This window comes from Pelodiscus sinensis, chromosome 3 (assembly GCF_052426305.1).
Source record: "Pelodiscus sinensis isolate ZL-2025 chromosome 3, ASM5242630v1, whole genome shotgun sequence".
NCBI classification, from domain to species: domain Eukaryota; kingdom Metazoa; phylum Chordata; order Testudines; family Trionychidae; genus Pelodiscus; species Pelodiscus sinensis.
Window position 1 is genome coordinate 126,480,034 of NC_143054.1, and position 18,759 is coordinate 126,498,792.

Below are 18,759 nucleotides of genomic sequence, written 5' to 3' on the forward strand. Positions count from 1 at the left end.
TCTTCTCTGTTATCAGTTGAATCTGTTACCTTTTTTTAGGATTCAATACAACAGTCTATCCTGTGCACAAAGATCGCTGAATATATTAAGTATACTCATCCCCAGAAGGCTCCAGAGCGAAAGGGTCTGATTTTATGATTTTCATACATAAAAAGAATGAGCATATTAGATTCCAGTGTTAACACATTTGGGGAGGCCTCTATGGCTGAGCACATCACATGCAATCAGAGGATCAAAGATGTTGGCAGAAAAGGGAGCCAAAAACTCCCTGTGCCACAACTTGCAAATTAACCAGACCCTGCTCATAGGGCAGGGCAGCCATACCATATCTGCTAGGCCAGTGGTCTCCAGTCTTTTTAAGCATGAGGTAACTTTTTAAATTTAAATGCAATCCAGGATCCACTTCAAACCCAAACACCCTTGCCCCACCTCCGTCCCGCCCCTTCTCCAAGACCCTGCCCCTGCTCACTCCATCCTACCTCCCACCCCAATCCTCACTCACTTTTATCAGGCTGGGGGCAGAGGGCTGGAGTGCAGGGGAGGGGAATGTGGACTCTAATCTTAGGCTGAAGGATTTGTGGAAGGCTATCGTGTTCACCCTAGGACTTAAACACCACAACTGTGCTATGAATCGCTTCTCTAGTACTGTCTGCCTCATTAAAGGGATGCAGTCAGACAAACTTGCACTGTGCAGCTGGTAGATAGCTCTGCCCGTCTCACAAAGGCTACATCTACACTGTAAGTTTTTGTGGCAGAAAAGATGCTAATGAGGGATTAGCAATTTTTTTGCAATTTCTTTTTACTCAAGGGCTGCGTCTAGACTGTCAAGTTTTTCCGCAAAAGCAGCTGCTTTTGTGCAAAAACTTGCCAGCTGTCTACACTGGCCACTTGATTTTGCGCAAAAGCAGTGGCGTTCTAATGTCTGAAATCAGTGCGTCTTGCGCAAATGCTTTGACGTTCCTGTTCAGGCAAAAGCCCTTTTCCAGAAATGTTTTTGCGCCAGAGGGCCAGTGTAGACAGCTAAAAATTGTTTTGCGCAAAAAAGCCCCGATGGTGAAAATGGTGATCGGGGCTTTCTTGCGCAAAACCGCATCTAGATTGGCACGGACGCTTTGCCACAAAAAGTGCTTTTGCGGAAAAGCGTCTGTGCCAATCTAGACGCTCTTTTCCGCAAATGCTTTTAACAGAAAAACTTTTCCGTTAAAGCATTTGTGGAAAATCATGCCAGTCTAGACGTAGCCAAGGGTATTTTTGCACAAAAAGAAGCTGTGTAGCCGCTTCCATTTTGCACAACACTCCTGATTTGTGCAAGATCCTTATTACTGTCCTGGAGAGCTTATGGAAAAACCCCTTGCGCAAAAAGAAATGGCAGAAAATAGGCTAATGATGTTGTGACTTATGCTAATGAGTTCCTCATTAGCATATTTTCTGTCACAAAAACTTGCAGTGTAGACGTAACCTAAGGTTATAGCCTCACTGGGGAAAGGCGGGGGGGAGACACAAAACTACCCCATTGCAGTGACTATTAAAGTCAGACTCAGCTAACTCAGGCCATTGGTATGGGGCAAAAAATAGCAGCATCAGCTCATGCTCTGAATTTTGCGACCATGGACTTTGTTTAGTTTGTTAGGGTTTTTGCAGTGTGCATGCACTGCAAGGGATCCATGGAGACAGAGGGCTGTACTATAGCTGATATATAACTCTTCCTGGCTTATTGAGGGGGTCCAATGATAGGCCAAAGCTACATGAGCAGCTTGTAAACATCCAGGAAGTTAGTAATCCAAGGAGCCATTAGAATCATGGAAGAGTCCTCAGAGATCTAAAAAAGATTTTAGTGGACTTCTTGATTACAAATGCAGGGAAAAGAATAATCAACGTTATTACAAGTCTAAATATCCTTTTCCTTGCTAATCCCCTCCATATGGAAAATGAGGCTAAAACAAGGTGATGGAACAAGTTTAAGTCTGGAATGGGGTGTGACCAGTCTTTCATATTGCAAATTCCAACATTAGAAACAATCCCTGACGGTGGTCAGGTGGGTCTAACAATTAAAATCTTTTGTACAGGGGGAGGAGACTTATTAAAATTTCAGAACCAAGGACCTCACACCACAGACAGATAGGCTCTAGCTAAAATTGGAGTAAACTGTGCTATAAGATTCCAAATTACTGTTTTCTCCTTTCTTCCTGCCACCTTTCCTGAGGATTTGAGAGTAGCGAATATGCCAAAGGCCATGCTTCATCTTTCACGAATCAGTGTGATAGTTGCCAATGCAAAGGTATTGTCTTGCCATTATTCAGTCTTATTTCTGGTGATCAAAAGATCCAGGGAAGACAGATGGGATTGACTGAAAGCATCTGAACAAGTTCCAGGTTCCAGATGGACACTGAAGTCAGTACTGGGAGTGATCTGCCAGGAGGATTACCGTACATTAGTTGACTTGAGGGAGGCCTACCTTCATGTGCCAGGTCACCAGGGGCACAAGGGAGTTTTGCAATTTGTTTATGGGGGCCAATAATTTTCAGTACAAAGTGCTGCTTTTCTGACTGTCATCTGTGCCTTGAGTATTCACAAAATTCCTCATGGGGGGGGGGGATCGGGGCTGTTCACAGGCCATAAAAGATACAGATGTCCCTTTTTCTGGGTGACATTTAAATAAGCCCTGTCCAAGAAGGAATCCACTTTGAGTAACCTGGACCACAGTTCAGATATTACAACAGCATGGATTTATCATACATACCAAAATGGGTCGTCATTAGCCGGTGTGATGCTTAGTTCGTCTACGCTGAGGCCCACAAAATTTTTCTGATAGCAGAATGCTAGGACCCAAGTAGATCAGCAATTACTCTGCTGAGGAGCTGCCCAAGGACATCAGTTAGCATCAGTGTTCTTAGGGTGACCACGTCCTGCATAAGGATAGTGCCCTGAACAAATATACTTATGAAGACTCCCTAGAGCTTCCTGGTGTTGATTCCGTGTTCTCTGATTTTCCCATTTTGTCATTTGTTCTGAATTTCCTGGATTGGTGGATAAGTCTGGAGAGGTTCCAGGGAGAGAGGGACATGGCGGAACAAGTCAAATTTGTTGTAATAGATTTGCGTCTGGAAGGATGGGGAGTGTTCTCCTAGAAGTGTGTGACTTAAAGAACATGGTGATTTTCCAAACACAAGAAAAGCATACATTTTCTGCCACTGAGGGCAACGAAATATGCTCTTCAACAACTGGCCTCAGCATTGCTGAGCTGTCATATCTTTCTAATAATGGGCAGGCTATCAGTAATGGCATACACAAACCTTTCAGTAGTATGAGGTCAAAAGATCTACAGAAAGAAGTAGCTTCATTGATGCAGCGGGTGACGACCCATCTGTTGCCTATCAGTGTCTTGCACATCAAGGCTCCAGCAATAAAAATGTTGGCTGGCTGACCAGAAAGAAGAAAAAAAAAATCAGGCAGGCATAATGGAATCTAACAACAAATCCTTCCAACTGACCACTGAAATGTGCAAAGTTCCAGTTCTGGAAGGCTTACCAATACTTTGCCAAGAGGCGAGACAGAAGCCCTGAGCATACATGTCTGTCACTACGGGCACAAGAAGTTACCTTTTGCCTTTTCCCTGGTGCCCATCGCAACTAGAGTTAGGGTCTATTGAAGGCCAGTTGTTGAAGAGCATATTTCATTGCCCTCAGTGGTAGAAAATGTATGTTTTTCCTGTGTTTGGAAAAATCACCATAGTCTTTAAGTCACACACGTCTAAGAGAACACTCCCCAGTCTTCCCAACTCTCATCTGTTACTATAAATGTGACTTGTTCTGCCATTAAAAGCGTAAGTGGAAGTGATCTTAGCATGTTGCTTCATTAAATCACTTTAGCTATTGGATCCTCCTACGGAGCAGAGAGCTCTACCTTGGGATCTGAACATTGTGCTTAACGCAGGTCTCAATCCTCCAGTGGAAACAAGCTCACTAGCTAGTACAAGCGGCGGTGGGTTAAGAAAGTAAAGGTGCCTTTAAGCTGCAGTTATACAGACTGCCTTGTGTCATTCCTGCATACATTTACCCAGCTTTATAGCACAGTCTTTAGCTGATGCAACCTTAGGTAGTTCAGTCTTCCACGTTGTGACGATTCCTTAGACCATGGCTACTCAACTTTGGAAGCCCCAAGGGCCGCAATGATACGCATAGCACATGCCAAAGGCTGCAACTTAAGTATGGTTGCATAGACATGCAAATATATATGCAAATATATGCAAATTGCTTTTCACACTCATGGGCATGAGTACAAAGCTTAAGGCAAGACTTCACAACACACAGGCCCCATTTAAGATGGTTCTGTTGATATTAATAAAATGCAATATTTACCCGATTTCTACCCACATGACAGCACTTTTAATGAGCAATAACAGTCCAGGAATTTGACTACTAAAACACATATGAGCCCAGTGGAGGCCATGTTCAAAAGATCCCACCCACGGGCCACATATTGAGCCCTGCATAAACCCAAACAGTATCGCGGGCTGCAAACGAACAGGCTGCAGGCCACATGCGGCCCCAGTTGTTGATTAGCCCTGCCTTAAATTAAGATAATCCTTTTTCTGAGGGACATTTTCTTCCCTTCCTAGGACTTTTGTCACTGCTCAGAAAATCCTACATTAAGAATCTGTGGACCTTGCCTGAAAAGAGAATGGGAAAATTTCTGGTTGCTTAGCTGAAAAGTTTTCCTCGTTAAAGGGGAAAGGTCCACAGAACTGCCGTTCCCTGTAAATCCATAAGGGTTAAAGTTCTCTGCAGATGTTAAAAATCTATCTGGTTGTTTATAATGTTTCTCATCAAGTATTTTTTGCAAGGTGCTAATCAAGAATGAGACTTCTGTTTTGTTTCACAGTCTAAAGGGGCTATCTTTGGAAGCATCTTGAAAATGAAAGTCTTCAGATAGTGGGGCTAGTTCTGCCCACTATAGCTACAAACTAGTGATGACCTATACTGAAGATCTGTGAACATACCCCCTTCAAAGAAGGGATAATTTTCAGCCAAGCAACCATAGCTTAGTTTTCCTAAGTATAAAGTACTGGGGGAAGGCATGGTGAAAGTTGGTAACTTGTCCAGATTCTGTCTTCATGCAGAGGTGAAAGTAAGCAGGTGCACCTTGGCTCCAGAAAGAGCTGGCTGAGCTGCTGCGAAAAGCCAGCAGGGAGCTATTGAAAGAGTTGGCAGGGACCTGGGTTGCAATAGGAAAGTACCAGTAAGAAATTTAACCTAAGATTTCAGATTATTTCAATGGGCGTTTGACTGCATTGGTGTCTTTTGGCATCAGAATAGACAACCTATATTTTGATTTTCACCACACCAAACTGCCTTTCCCCCTTCCCTGCCCAAAAAACCTCCAGCCAAACAAAATATTTTCTAACCCTTATAAGGCGCTATGTTATGCCAATTGAGGACTTCAAAGTTACTGGAAATCCTGACTAAAAAAAGAAGTGTGAAACATGTATGAATATTTAATCCAAATAATTTGGAGGAACTTGAAGCCACAATTAGATAGCATATCCATGGGCTGTGAAACAGCAGAACAATTTATTTCATGACTTGGAGAGAGAAAAGTGGTTGCCAAGCGTCTTTAGATTTATTCCTTAATAAACTGTGTACAGTCTCTACAGAGGGAGATCCAGATGGTGAAGGAAAGTCTGCAGGCCATGCTGATGCAGCTCCAGCCAGATAACGAGGCAGGAGAAGATGAGGCTGGAGAATTCCTCTGTGACAGCTGGTGTCCAGGAAGAGCAGACTTGAAGGAATAATGGGGAGGGAGGTGTCTGGTGTTTTAATGTTAATCTGCAAAAGGGTTGTTGTTAGTTACAGAAGCCTTGAGGATCTCTCTTCTCCCTGCAATAACTAAGAACTAAATCAATTATGGAGCCTGAAGGTCTATCAACAGGAGCATTCTACACAGCTTTGCATGTTCTGGTGCAGACTGGAAAACAGCTTTTAGGGCACAGCATCTCCTGTAATTGCGTAGATTACAAATTTATACATTTCAAGTGATTCAGAGTTTCCTTTAATGTCAAGAGTGAGATTTCTCTAACAATGTTATAAATTACTTCCTTACTCTGGCATTTTTCAGTCTTTTTCTCTTTCAAAATGTAACGTTAAAGGCAGTATTTTTCAGTATTGCTGAGAGACAACTGTGAGGGAATAAAGGGCTGGGTTGTTTTGGGGTTGGTTTGTTTTTGCCTTTGTAACATCTTTATTTTTCAGATTCCTACGAAGTATAAAAACCACTAGGATAGAATTAAAAATAACTGAATTCTTCCAACTTAAATTTGGACTGCACTTACCCAGTGGCATTCAGCATAGCAGCGATAATTAACATCAGACTAGAGAATAATAGCTTTTCAACCATTTGCATGTACATTTTATAGCAAATGCATATTGATATCAAAAGCTCAGACTATTTAAAGTAATAACCTGCTGGTCTGTGATCTTTATATTTGAATACTATATGAGCATTAAGTAATTTTTTAAAAGAAAGGTTCTTTATATTATACTTACTCCTTTGATCTGCCCTATGTTGTCATAAAAATGAAATATTTTTGGATGTGTATATACATACTTATGTTTAATAATGTTATATTATCTGTTTAATCTCTTTGCTACAGGACAAAAATTAAAGGAATTGAACTAAAATTGTAAATATCGGTGATTTACAACAGCGTCTTAAAAACTGTTCAATCTTTAAATCACCAGCTCAAGCAAATTATTTACAGCAGTATATTGTATCAAGTTTTTAAAATCTACCATTTTCATTTGAAAAATGGACTTTTTAAAAAATAGTAATAATTCACATTTGTACCATTAGAGTAGCTAGGTTTACAAATAAAGCATAATGGTTTTGCAGATGTTAATCCCTGGACTACTAGGCAAGTAAATCCACAAAACTGTGTTCATTTTTCTTTGTGTACTTAAATACTAGAGTTGAAATTTCTACCTCAAAATGGTAAAAAAGTATTTATAAAGAGAATAAGCACCAGGCTTCTGTAATTTCCAGTCTGGCTATAATTTCATCCAGGGAGGTAAAGCCACGAGAGTGAAGCTTGCATAGTCCGGATGGGTTACATCTCTGTAATTCAAAATGTGCTTGGCTTTTATCTCCGTATAATATATACATCAAAATCCATGTTGTGGCTGAGAGTCCTGGGTCAGTGCCTTGCATAGGCTTCAATTCTCTCTTGTCCCTTCCCTCACTTATCCACCATCTCCCATGGAGGTCTCCTGCTGCTCTCTCTCCTTACTCCTCTTCCTTCCACCTACTTGCTCACCCTCCCTTGAAGTGTTCCTGCATTTTGCCTCTCCACTCCTGCCTCTGCACTTTCTGCAAAGACCCATACAAGTGGATGAACAAAGCATTAGTACTAGTCAAAGGCAGACCAAGTATAGACTGTATGCTGCTATTGTTCTGCTCACCAGTCAGCCCAAGGCTTATGCATCACTTATATCCCATAATCTGAAGAGAGCTTGGGGAAGCGTACTCTACACAGGGATGAAATTCAGCCACCCTCTTTGAAATCATTAACATTTCTGGATAAACACTGATGGTCATAAAACTGGCATGACTATTGTGTGTGAATTCCAGTGCTCAGGATATAAAATAATGCTGTTGGGCCTAAATATGGGCTAATATCTAATGGCAGAAATGATAGTCGACTGTGTTACTAACCCAAAACAAGCTCACCCCGCATATATAACAATTCACACAGAACCAGAGTGTGAACATCTCACTCACTTGCGTGAGCAGTAACTCAGACGAGTAGTCCCATTGGGAGTATGCATGGTTTTGTCATTGTTGATCCAAACACATCCTGACTATTTATAAATCACAAAGCACAGAAAAAAAATAACACTGCTTTGCAGTAATTAATGTCACAACACTTTTCTCAAAATGACTCTCATCTTTCAAATAGGGACAGTTAATCCTCAGATTCTGTTTTTGTTTGTTTGTTTGTTTTTTTGGTCTAGCATTATGAGTTTTTGAAGACATTTCATTTTAATTTAAAGTACCGTGACTTTCATGTTTCATGGCTTCAAAGCATTGTTAGTTTTTAATTAAAAAATACAACCATGATAATAAAAATACTGAACTCAAACTATCAGTCAATATTTGATTTCTCTGTAATTTTATATTTTGGTATATTAACATTTTATTTTTTACATCTCTGTGGTCTATAGTAATTTATCATTCCATTATTTTTACTACTTGTGAGAAGTTATGCCAACCCAGTAATTGTTCTTGTTCATTTACTGTACCTCACTCCCCTTTCTTTTACTGTGGATAGGAAATATATTCTTCTGCAAATAAAGAGAACCGTGTTTATAAAAAGCATTGCAACATCTGGGTACATTTATTGTTCATTCAGTTTACATGTTTTTTTTTTGCAGGAATACTCAGTGTCTGGCACCTTACAGAGAAGGGCAGACATATTAATGGATTTTTGAGAATGTCCCATCTTCTGGAAAGATTTCTGAAAATGCCTTCCACTAGGTGCAACTTTGTGCAACAGCAAACGTCAAGGATTTTCAGAAGTCTCCTGGTGTGAATGGGATAGGAAAGATAGCCTGGTGGCTAGGGTACTATACTGGGATTTGAGCAGGGCCATCCTTACCCATATGCAGAATACACAGCTGCATAAAACACCTGAAAATTTGAGACACCACTAGGTCTTAGTGTCTACTCTCTGCCTCTTACTATCCCCTGTTCTGTGCTGCTGCTTCCTCCAGAGAGGAGCTGGTTAACTTACAAGTGAAAAAGCCTGTCAGATCTATTAGCAGACAATGAAACTGTAAAAGAGCCATTCAAGTGGTAAAGAAGCCATTTATTAGGAATTTACAAACCCCAAGTGTATGCCATCAGTTTCTTAATTTACTGTGTTAGTCTACAGGACCTTAGTTTAAAATTGGCTTTAAAAATGTTCTATTAATGTGTGGCTGAAAACTGTAAAATCACATCTCCAAAAAGGCACACACACCACTGCCATCGGACACAGGGACACCAGTGTGTAAGGACCCATAAATCCTAAGGATGGCTTTGGATTTGAGACCTGGGTTCCCAGATGATCCAAAAATGTCTTGCGTGATGTAGTCACTTAGTTTCCTGAAATCTCCATCTGTAAAATATTTCCCTGCCTCTCAGAGGTATAGTGGGAATCAAATCCATTAATGATTGAGAGGTACTCAGATACCACAGCAATGAAGGGCCAGCTAAGTACACCTAGATTCACTTTTTACCTCTGTATCTTTGTACAAGTTCTCTGCAGCTACCAAGCCAAATTAAGGCCTATTTGAGAATGTAAGTAAGCTTAGTGATATACAGGCCTTATCCTGCCTCTCTGAATAGGGGTGAATTTCACCTGGTATAATAAGCCAGGGATGTAAGCAGGAGCGGCCCTAGACTAGCTGCCAGCAACTAGCACCCTAGGCGGACCATGCAATTGGTGCCTCCACCTCCAAACCCCTCAATGATATTGCACCACTGTTTGGTACCCTGTGGCGCCCCATTTAACTTGGCACCCTAGGTGACCGCCTAGTTCGCCTATGTGGACGGGCTGCTCCTGGATGCAAGTCATTTCTGGCAGGGTCAGTTTAGCAACTACCCAGGAGGCGGCAAGAATCCCACCACAGATAAATCCCTCCCTCTATCCACTTTCCACATATTCCATCATTTACCACCTCTCCACCAAACTCCCTCCATATAGGCTATAGTGAGAGAGTGTGTCACAAGAGGGAATTATATAGACCAACTTAACAGCACAGAGAAAAAGAAATTGGGAAATAAAATGCCCACAATGAGCAGGCTGTAAACAGTTCTGAATAGCTGTTGCTCTCTGTATTTAAAATTTACTTGGGGAAATAAGGAAAGGGGAGGAAAAAAAGCAGCCTGTGAATGGTTCTGATCTATCTTAATATTTTTGTTCTCAATCAGTTACCTAATCCCATTTTTTCTAAGGCTTGATATTTCAGTCATTTCCTTTCCTATCATTATGTATTGAATCAAGATAAGCACTTCTTTTCTAGAGAGGATGGAGGAGACAGTTCTATAATGGCTCCCAGATATGCAGCAGTGCTTGAGAGCGCTTCAGGGTGGAATTAGAATAATCTTTATGTATCCTCTTAGTTTACTATCCTATTAAAAGTGAAACTGGGACTGAAAGATTTTTAGTTTCAGAGATTTAACATATGCAACAATGAAGCTCTAAAAGTATGCACATGCAGATTTTTTTTTCCTGCGCTGTCAAGGAGGATGATAAAAGCTTCTGAGGTCAAAACTGAAGGACGCAAAATATTTCTCATGCATCTGAAAACTAGCCCCAGCAAAAGCCATGATAAAGCTTCCTACTTTTCAATGTGTAAAGGGGATCTACATGTGAAATCTGGTTTAAAAGCATCTGAGGTTTGTCTGAGCAAGGGGGAAGGAAGTCTCCATACATCTATGCTGCTCACTACACCCATGCTCTGACTCCCATTTGAGCCACACTTCCAGCTACACACAAATCAGTCAGACTCAGGTCAGCAAGATTTCAGGACCCAGGTTTTTCAACCCACTGGGGGCAGACAGAACCTGAGCCACAGATCCAAGTGTCAAGGTCTGTGTAGTTACTATACGGATGTTCTAGCACAGCTCAGACGTAGGTCCAGCAGTTGTAAACCTGGCTTACAAGGCAACAGGGGCTTGGAAACACCAAGTCCACAAAGCCTGGATCCCACAGCCCTGGGTTTACAATGCAGTGTAAAAACACCACCTTATGCATGTTCTCAGAATGCGCTGGATTCGGTCATGTTCCTGTGGGGAGGGTGATATAGAATAGAGATGTAAAAGACCAGTTGAACTTAAGCTTATTGGATAGACAACTAGTGATGTAACTAATCATTCCCCCCTTGCTGCCTCTTATCAGAGAGAGGCAGCAAGGCAGGGAAGCAGGAGCCTGTTCCTCCCCAGCTCCGTGGGAGGCAGGGGAGGTAGAGGCACAGGCGGAAACAGCGTGAGCGGGGACCGAAGCAGTCTCCGGTCACACTGCTTCTGCTGCAATTCTGCTTTTGAAATGTACAAGAGCCTCGTTAGAGCTCTTGTACATTTCAAAGGCTCAAGGCACCACAGGGAGCACTGGGCCAGCAGGGGAGTCCCCACTGGTCCCATGCTCCCTGCAGAGCTTCTGCTTTTGAACTGTACAAGAGCCCAGTAGGGCTCTTGCTACTCTACAAAGGTGGAGATGCCCTTATAGACTAATCATATAGTTGATGGAAATCCCATCGACTATTTAGTGAGTTAATCTAAATTTAACATTCCTAATACAGAAAAAGGGTCTTGAGAAGAGAGACAAAAGCCACTTAAAGCTAATGCATCATTAGGACAGTCGCTGTTGCCAGTGTAGCTGAACAAATAGTAATAATTTCTCTATATATTTTAGATAAGCGAGTCTGTTCAAGAACTCCTCCTAAATAGTAACAGCTAAGACCACCACATTTGGAATGCAGCTTCCTCTTCTCCTAACTGAAAGCAATGCCAGGGTTTGGCTGTGCCAGGAAAACAGGAAGCCCCTGGAATGGGCTTGTTCTCCCTAACACAGAAAGGGGAGGGGACTGATCAGAGAGACTGGGGTACTGCAGAATGACCTCTAGGGACACCTGCACCAGCTGGGAATGGGGCTTCACTTTACTAGCCACGGGACCTGGTAAGTGGCCCCCTGTCCCAAACAGTGACAGACAGGGTAGCTTCCATACCCCCAGCCCACTCACTGTGGAAGCTCTGGGACCACTCCCAGGGTGAGGCAGGGCAGGCTGGCCCCCACCAAGGAGATATATCCTCCCGAACAGAAGCCAGAATGACAGGCCCCCCTGCCCAGGGAGATGCTGGACTGGAAACCATAGCCCAGCCTTGGACCAGCTGCAGGCTGGAGGGGGGCCACGGGAGGCTAGGGCCAGCCCTAAGAACCGCCCCCTCCGGACCAGCTGCAGAGACGGGGGGAAGCTGGAGGCTGGGGCGGGCCCATGGAGCCCCATCCCCCCCACCGGACAATCTTTAGGGCCGGCCCTAGAGATGGAGGAGTCACCAGCCAGGGAGTGCAGCCTCAGGCCCCTGGAAGGAACTGCTGGCTGACAAGTGCAGGCCTGGCATCCATGGAAGAGCCTTTGTCATGTAGTGGAATCTAAAGATCACTGTTGCACCCATGGGGGGTGTTTGCCCCAAAAGTCTGTACAAAGGGGGCCATGTGAGGTGTCACATGAAAGCTTATGTCCTACTGATTCTGTATATGCTATTCATGTACTTGTACAATATCTGTATGTGGAGGTATAACTATGTACTCTGTGTTGATGCTGGAAAATTCTCTGTGAGGGAGAGCAATGTGCCAGGAATGTTCGTTCAATGGCTATGCTAGTTAGCAAGGCTCCAGGGACAATAGATCTCTAGGTACCAAAGACACACCTGAGGAATGAATCCGGATGCCTGCAGACCAGCCAGAACAATGATTGCTGGCTTGGAACACAAGGATAGGTCTCTGGGCCATGTGACCCACTCCAGCTTGGAAGAGACCAGGGATGGATATAAAATGCCATGTGGCAGACTCCATTAGGTCTTAAGTTCAGCTCCTGATCCCAGATGCAGCTTGCAGGGAATAACGAGACAGGAAGAACCGTGGACCCATCCTGACATAGGATGTACACCAGAGACTTTTAAGATAGCAGTTATAACATCTCTGCTAAGAGCTTGTATCAAGAACTGGGTGATTCGATGCATGTAATGTATTCTCCTTAACAACCTTACTCTCATGCTTTTCTTTCTTTTAGTAATAAACCTTTAGATTGTAGATTCTAAAGGATTGGCTCAGCATGGTCTTGTGGGTAAGATCCAGAGTGTAAATTGATTGGGACCTGTGGCTGGTTTCTTGGGAGCAGAAGAACCCGTGCTGGGTAGGTGAGATTGGGTTCTAAAACCCCTCATCTGTGTGCAGGCCCGGGGCTGACTGGGGCACAGTGAGAATTGAGGTGTCAGAGGGGTTTTGCTTGTGAGGCTTCAGGCTAGCCAGATTGGCAGCTGGAGCACGCTGTGTGACTGGTTTGTGGCCTATTGGGAAGTCCCCGGCCTTCCACCCCATGCCCTGAGCTCTCCACCACTTGCTCTGAGGTCCCCCCATACGGAACCCTGTGCCCTGAGCCTTCCACCTCCTGCTAGCACCCTTCACTCCTGCCCTGAGCCCCTCAATCCTCCCAGGCCCCCGCACCATCATTACTGCACCCTCTCCTACTCTGAGTTCCCCATCTCCTGCCCCCCACCCTCTGCCCTGAGCCCCTTTCCCCGGCCTTGACTTCTGCACCTCCACTCCATGCTCTGAGCCCTCCCCACATAGCAAACCCTCTACTCTGAGGCCCCCACCCATTGCCTTCACTCCAGCACTCTCCACCCCTTCCCCGAGCCACCCCACAGACAGCCTCTGCCCTGTTCTCCCCCTCACCTTCCAGCCTCTGCCCTTACTCCTGCCCTAAGCCCTCCCACATCCAACGTCCTGCCCTTAGCCCTCCACCACTCAACTACCTGCCCTGAGCCCCCACCCCTACCCTGAGCACCCCCAACCAACCCTGTGCCCTATACAATCATTTTAACAAAGCATGTACATTTTCCTTTTAATCTAAAAAAGAAAAATAAATCCCAAACATTACTACAGTTAAGGAGCCGAGTAACGCCAGGTACATCTGCTAGTAATAATAATAAAGCAATGCAAGAGTGTAAAGTGCAGAAAGAGCTAATAAGAAAATAATCACAGCCTCGCTCAGAGATGCATGATAGATCTTGCTGGAGAAATGGAAAATTAAAATGACCTTTGCACAATGGCAATCCAATATACAATACAAAGAAAACAATCTCTGATTTATTACTATTCAGACAACGAGAGTCTGAAATGCTGAAGGGGAATCCCATGTGATTTTCTTGCCAAATGAGCATTTTAACTTTGAGGGCGAGCTGATCAGCTCATAATTACATCTGAGTTTGATGCTAACTTCTAGTAGTTTTAAAATAAAATTAAAAAAAAAAAACATGTTCAGCACAGAGCAGCAGTGCAACTCATGTGCATTACTCTTATGTCCCTCCACTGTAGAGTAAGATGCTGAATTTAGATTCTTCTTCTGTCCTACTACTAGATGGGGAGTTAAGCTCATGAGTCAGGCTCATGATTTGCTTCTGTGCTCTCCTGATGCTCAGGGGTCAGAACAGATTACCACTGTTAACGTGTGTGACGTAGTGGGGGGTAACTTGCTGGCAGCTGGCTGTAGCATGGCCCAGCAGGGCAGGGGATGAGTCATTATGCAAAAGGGGTCTCTCAACCTGTCTGACCAGCTACCCTCCCAGGGAGAGAAACAAAGGAAGGTGGAATGCCGTTCCTGGCGGGGGGGAGGGGGGAGCAGGGCTGGAAGAGAGTTAGTTAGTCTCTGTCTGGTATGGAGGAAGCAGCCTAAGCAACAGGCTGGGATTTAGGAACTCAGACCCCCCCCCAATATCAAGGGGGGCTGAGGCATCCTAGGCCTGCCCTGTAACCAGATCACATCTGTGCTATATCCTGGAGAGGCAATAAACTCCCTCTATTCTACTGGCTGGTGGAGTCTGTCCGTGCCATTACGGGGGTGCAGGAGACGGGGGAACCCCAACGCGCCATCACAACATGAGCTCCCAGTGCAGTGTTGTAAGTAAGAGGGCTGTATAGGCAAGTGAATATCAAATCGGAGGAGGGAGGTGGTGTTACCACTATTGGTCAGTCTGTATATAACAATTAGCATATTTATCCAGCATTGCCCAGTGGTGCCAAAACAGGGCACTACTCCAAATTGCACCATTTTATCTCTTTTTCGTAAGGTTTATTAGGAAGCAATCCTCATCCAGGTTCATTCTATTTTTCTGGCTCATCTTCGTTCAGGGTCTTCAACATTCACTCAGTTGTGAGGACCCTGCTTGATGTGGTGATACTGTTTTGTTTGGTTTTCTGAGATGCAATCCCATTCCAGGTACATCCTGGTTTCCTGGCACAGCCAAACCCACACCTTGCTCTAAGTTATGATAAGAGGACGCTGTTTCAAATGTGGTGGTCCTAGCTCTTGCTATTTAGGAGGATTTCTTAAATGGACAGACAAGCAGACAAACTCTCTAAAATATACAGTAGGTAGTGAAACCATTTCTGAGTGCGGTCATCAGTTATGGTTCCCACACATCAAAAAAGATGTTGGAAAATCAGAAAGAATTCGGAAAAGAACTATAAGAATGATTCAAGGCCTGGAAAACATACCTTATATTCAGAGTCAGAATAAGCTCAATATATTAAGTATTCTACGAATCAATTAAAAGGTGACTTGATCAAGGGCTATAAATACCTGCATGGAGAAGAGATTTCTGAAAGTAGATGGCTCTTTAATTCTGCAGAGCGCAACGTAACCAGATCTAAAGGTTGGAAACTGAAGCCAGAAATTCAAAACTGTAGAAATAATGTGCATAATGTTAACACTGAGAGTGATTAACCATTGTAACAGATTATATGGGGATATAGTGTTTTCTTCATTGCTTGCAGTCATTAATTCAAGAATGGATATCTTTCTAATAGGTATGATTTGCAGAGAAGAGCAATAAAGATTTAGAAAAACCTATGAGGAAAGCTTTAAAAACTGGGTATGCTTAGTCTTGATAACTGTCATCAAATATATTACAAAAATGACTGATCAGTTGTTCTCTTTGTGCACTGAAAGACAGACAAGTAGTAATTGGCTTAAGCTGCAACAAAGGAAATTGAAGTTAGATATTTGGAAAAACTAACGATAAATGGTTACGTTCCAGGGCAGATTTTGTCAGGATGGTTTTAAGGAGGGTTTTAAGAACAGGTTAAATGAACACCTGTTAGGCATGGTCTAGGTTTACTTGGTCCTGCCTTGTCGCCATGGGCAGGATTATTGACCTCTCAGAGAGCCGTACAGCTCTACATGTCTGTGATTTCTCTGCACTAGTTCAATGAGAAATAATGGGTTTAATGCAGAAATTATTGCTAAATTTCCATGGACTGTGTTGTATATCAGGTCAGATTAGATTATCATAATGGTCCTTTCTGGCTTTAAAATCTATGAATTATGATTAACTAAATAATCAACAATGACAAGGAAAAGAAACCCTTGACAACTGTTGTAAATGCTCTCTAGCCGCCTGTATGATAGCTAGAATTTAGCTGTAAAGGGCAGTGGAATACAGGCAACTGAAACTGAACATTAAGAAAGGGTTACTGCAAATCTTTCCTGAAATGCAGAGATTGAAGCGATCATAGAATATAGATAGTTCTGTTCAGACGCCTGACTACCCAGGCACTAACTAATGCATACGTTGCACAGACAGCAGGCAGTGCAGACTTCAGGGATCCTTGATCTGTGTTACCACAGTGGGCTGTCTGGGAATATTCATGGGCATCAGGGAATGACACGCAGCTGTGACAGCCATACAAAAGACTGAGAGATTGAAAAGACAGTCTCCTATTTGTAGCTCACTACAGGCTTCTTCACATCAATCTCTTCCCTCTCTGCCTAAACCACCTGTGTCATCTGCCACTAATGGCTTGGGCCACGACAGCCTCAGTTGGGAAAGCCCCGGCCCTAGGGCATTTAATCCGAGTGGAAAGATCTCTCTCTGCAGAGCATTATGTCTCATCTCCTATGAAAGTGTAACTGGGTGGGGCAATGCAATCGGAGGGAAGGGGTTAGACGAATAAATGAGTTCATCACAAACAACAGATTAATTCAGCAGGGCTTTATGAAAACCGCATGATTCAACTATGGAGGGAGAATTCCATGACGGCTTGGTACCCCAGATAGAGAAGCAGGGTTTTAAGTTACACGCATGGCCCCATCAGAACTAAATGCTCATTGGTCAATGTATCCTGTGGGCAGGACACGAGCCCTGATTTTGAGTTGCTCAGCCCAGCAATGAGCGGACAGAGATGGCTCAGCACAGTCTTTGTAGCTCTGGGATGTTGTGGCTCCCAAAAAAGGGCTGGTTCAGACACCAGCATACACTCGAACCCCAGGATGGGCACCAACTTGCAGATTGTCTACAAGCATCTCAAAAGTACACTTCGGCCATAGGCCACTCTAACTTTGCTAGAGATTAGTTGTGTACTACATGAAACACCCCCATGCTGGGATAATTCACCAGTAAGGAGGTCCAGCTGTATAAAGGGGCCTGAACACAGTCCAGTATTAGTCTTTCCCCCCACATAGGTAGCTGGTTGTGGCTTTTCAAAATTGACAATGACGAGATGCAGCAAATAAAATTGAATTATAAAAGAATGAAAAATACTCAATCATTGTTTTATCCATCCATCCAACTTACCATACCAAGAAGATGGAATGTCAGAGTTAGCAGTTTGCTGTATAACTAATGGTTAGCCCATGCTACCATAGAAAGATCTTATGTTGTATACTGATTTCACTAAAATGCTATGTTTTCCCTTTCACACACCATCAACATGCTTTTATTCATTCCCTTTTGACTCTCTTGTCAACACGAACAATATTTAAAAAAAATTAAAAACAAAAACAAAAAGACTCCAAAACAAACCCCCCCCCAAACCCACAAAGCCATTACCTGCACAAAACACAACTGATTTCTGCCACACACTCTACTCCCTCCGTTAAATTTAAAAAAAATCTTAAGTGGGTTCCTCCAAAAAGTCTCTTTTTTCTTGGTTTTGTTGAGAATTTCTCTTTATTTTCAAAAAGACAAGGTAGTGACTCTATTATGATGTCAGATACCAATATATGCACCCGTATTATGCTGGTGTGATAAGGAGGTGATCAGTGTTCTCTGTATGCTGTGGCCATGTATGGCCACTACAGAGAGATTCAAATGCCACTGATTAGTAAAATGCCCACAGCTAGGTTTTTGTTTTTATTTATGGGTGCACATCTGCACATGCCTCAGTGCACATAAATAAATTTATTCCACACATGAATGGAAAAATATCTGCACATGGATAGAAAAGATTAGAGGGAACATTGCTGTGCAGTAACTCACCATGGCTATGTCTAGACTACCCGCGGCTTCCGAAAAAAGATTTGCAAATTAGGGGCAAATTTGCATATCTTTTTCCGATCTCTTTTTTGGAAGAGTTTTTTTTTTCAAAAACAAAAGCAGTCTAGACAGGGTTTTTTGCACGAATACCCCCTTTTTCAAAAGAACCTTGTAAACCTCATTTTTTTTTGAGGAATAAGGGTTCTTTTGAAAAAGGGGATTTTCATGCGAAAAACCCCATCTAGACTGCTTTTTTTGCATATCTTCTTTCGGAAGCCGCAGGTAATCTAGACATAGCCCTAGTGAACACTAGTAGCCTATGGAGATGACACTTGCTTATGACGTGCAGAAATATGAAGAAAAGTAAATAGGCTTTGACAATAGTCTGGCAAATAGATATGGCAAAATGTCAGTGGAAAAAAGACATCTCTGAGGCAAGCTAGAGATAAATTAGGGTGTAACCCCAGGTCATGTTATAATATGTTTTGGGACTAGTTGGTTTTTACAAGCATTTTAGATAAAATGTTAATGTTTTAGAAAACACTTTCTATATTGCTATTTATTGGGATGGTGTTTATGCAGATATTAATTAAAGATGAGGGTTGAATTAAATAGCCAATGGGAGAGAAAAAGGTAATTTTAATTAGGGTAGTAGACATAAAGGTAGCTCAAAGGCAGATTTAAGAT

General features: G+C 42.9%; 1 protein-coding gene across 1 annotated transcript in view; it reads left to right on the plus strand.

Annotated features, from left to right (window-relative positions):
- Positions 1–8,367, plus strand: part of DISC1 (DISC1 scaffold protein) — a 273,630-nt gene extending 265,263 nt beyond the window's left edge. The window contains 2 exon segments of the mRNA XM_089777362.1: positions 5,642–5,743; positions 5,745–8,367. Coding sequence (XP_089633488.1) covers positions 5,642–5,743; positions 5,745–5,783 — 141 coding nt within the window. The 3' untranslated portion in view covers positions 5,784–8,367.
- Positions 8,368–18,759: the final 10,392 nt, after the last annotated feature.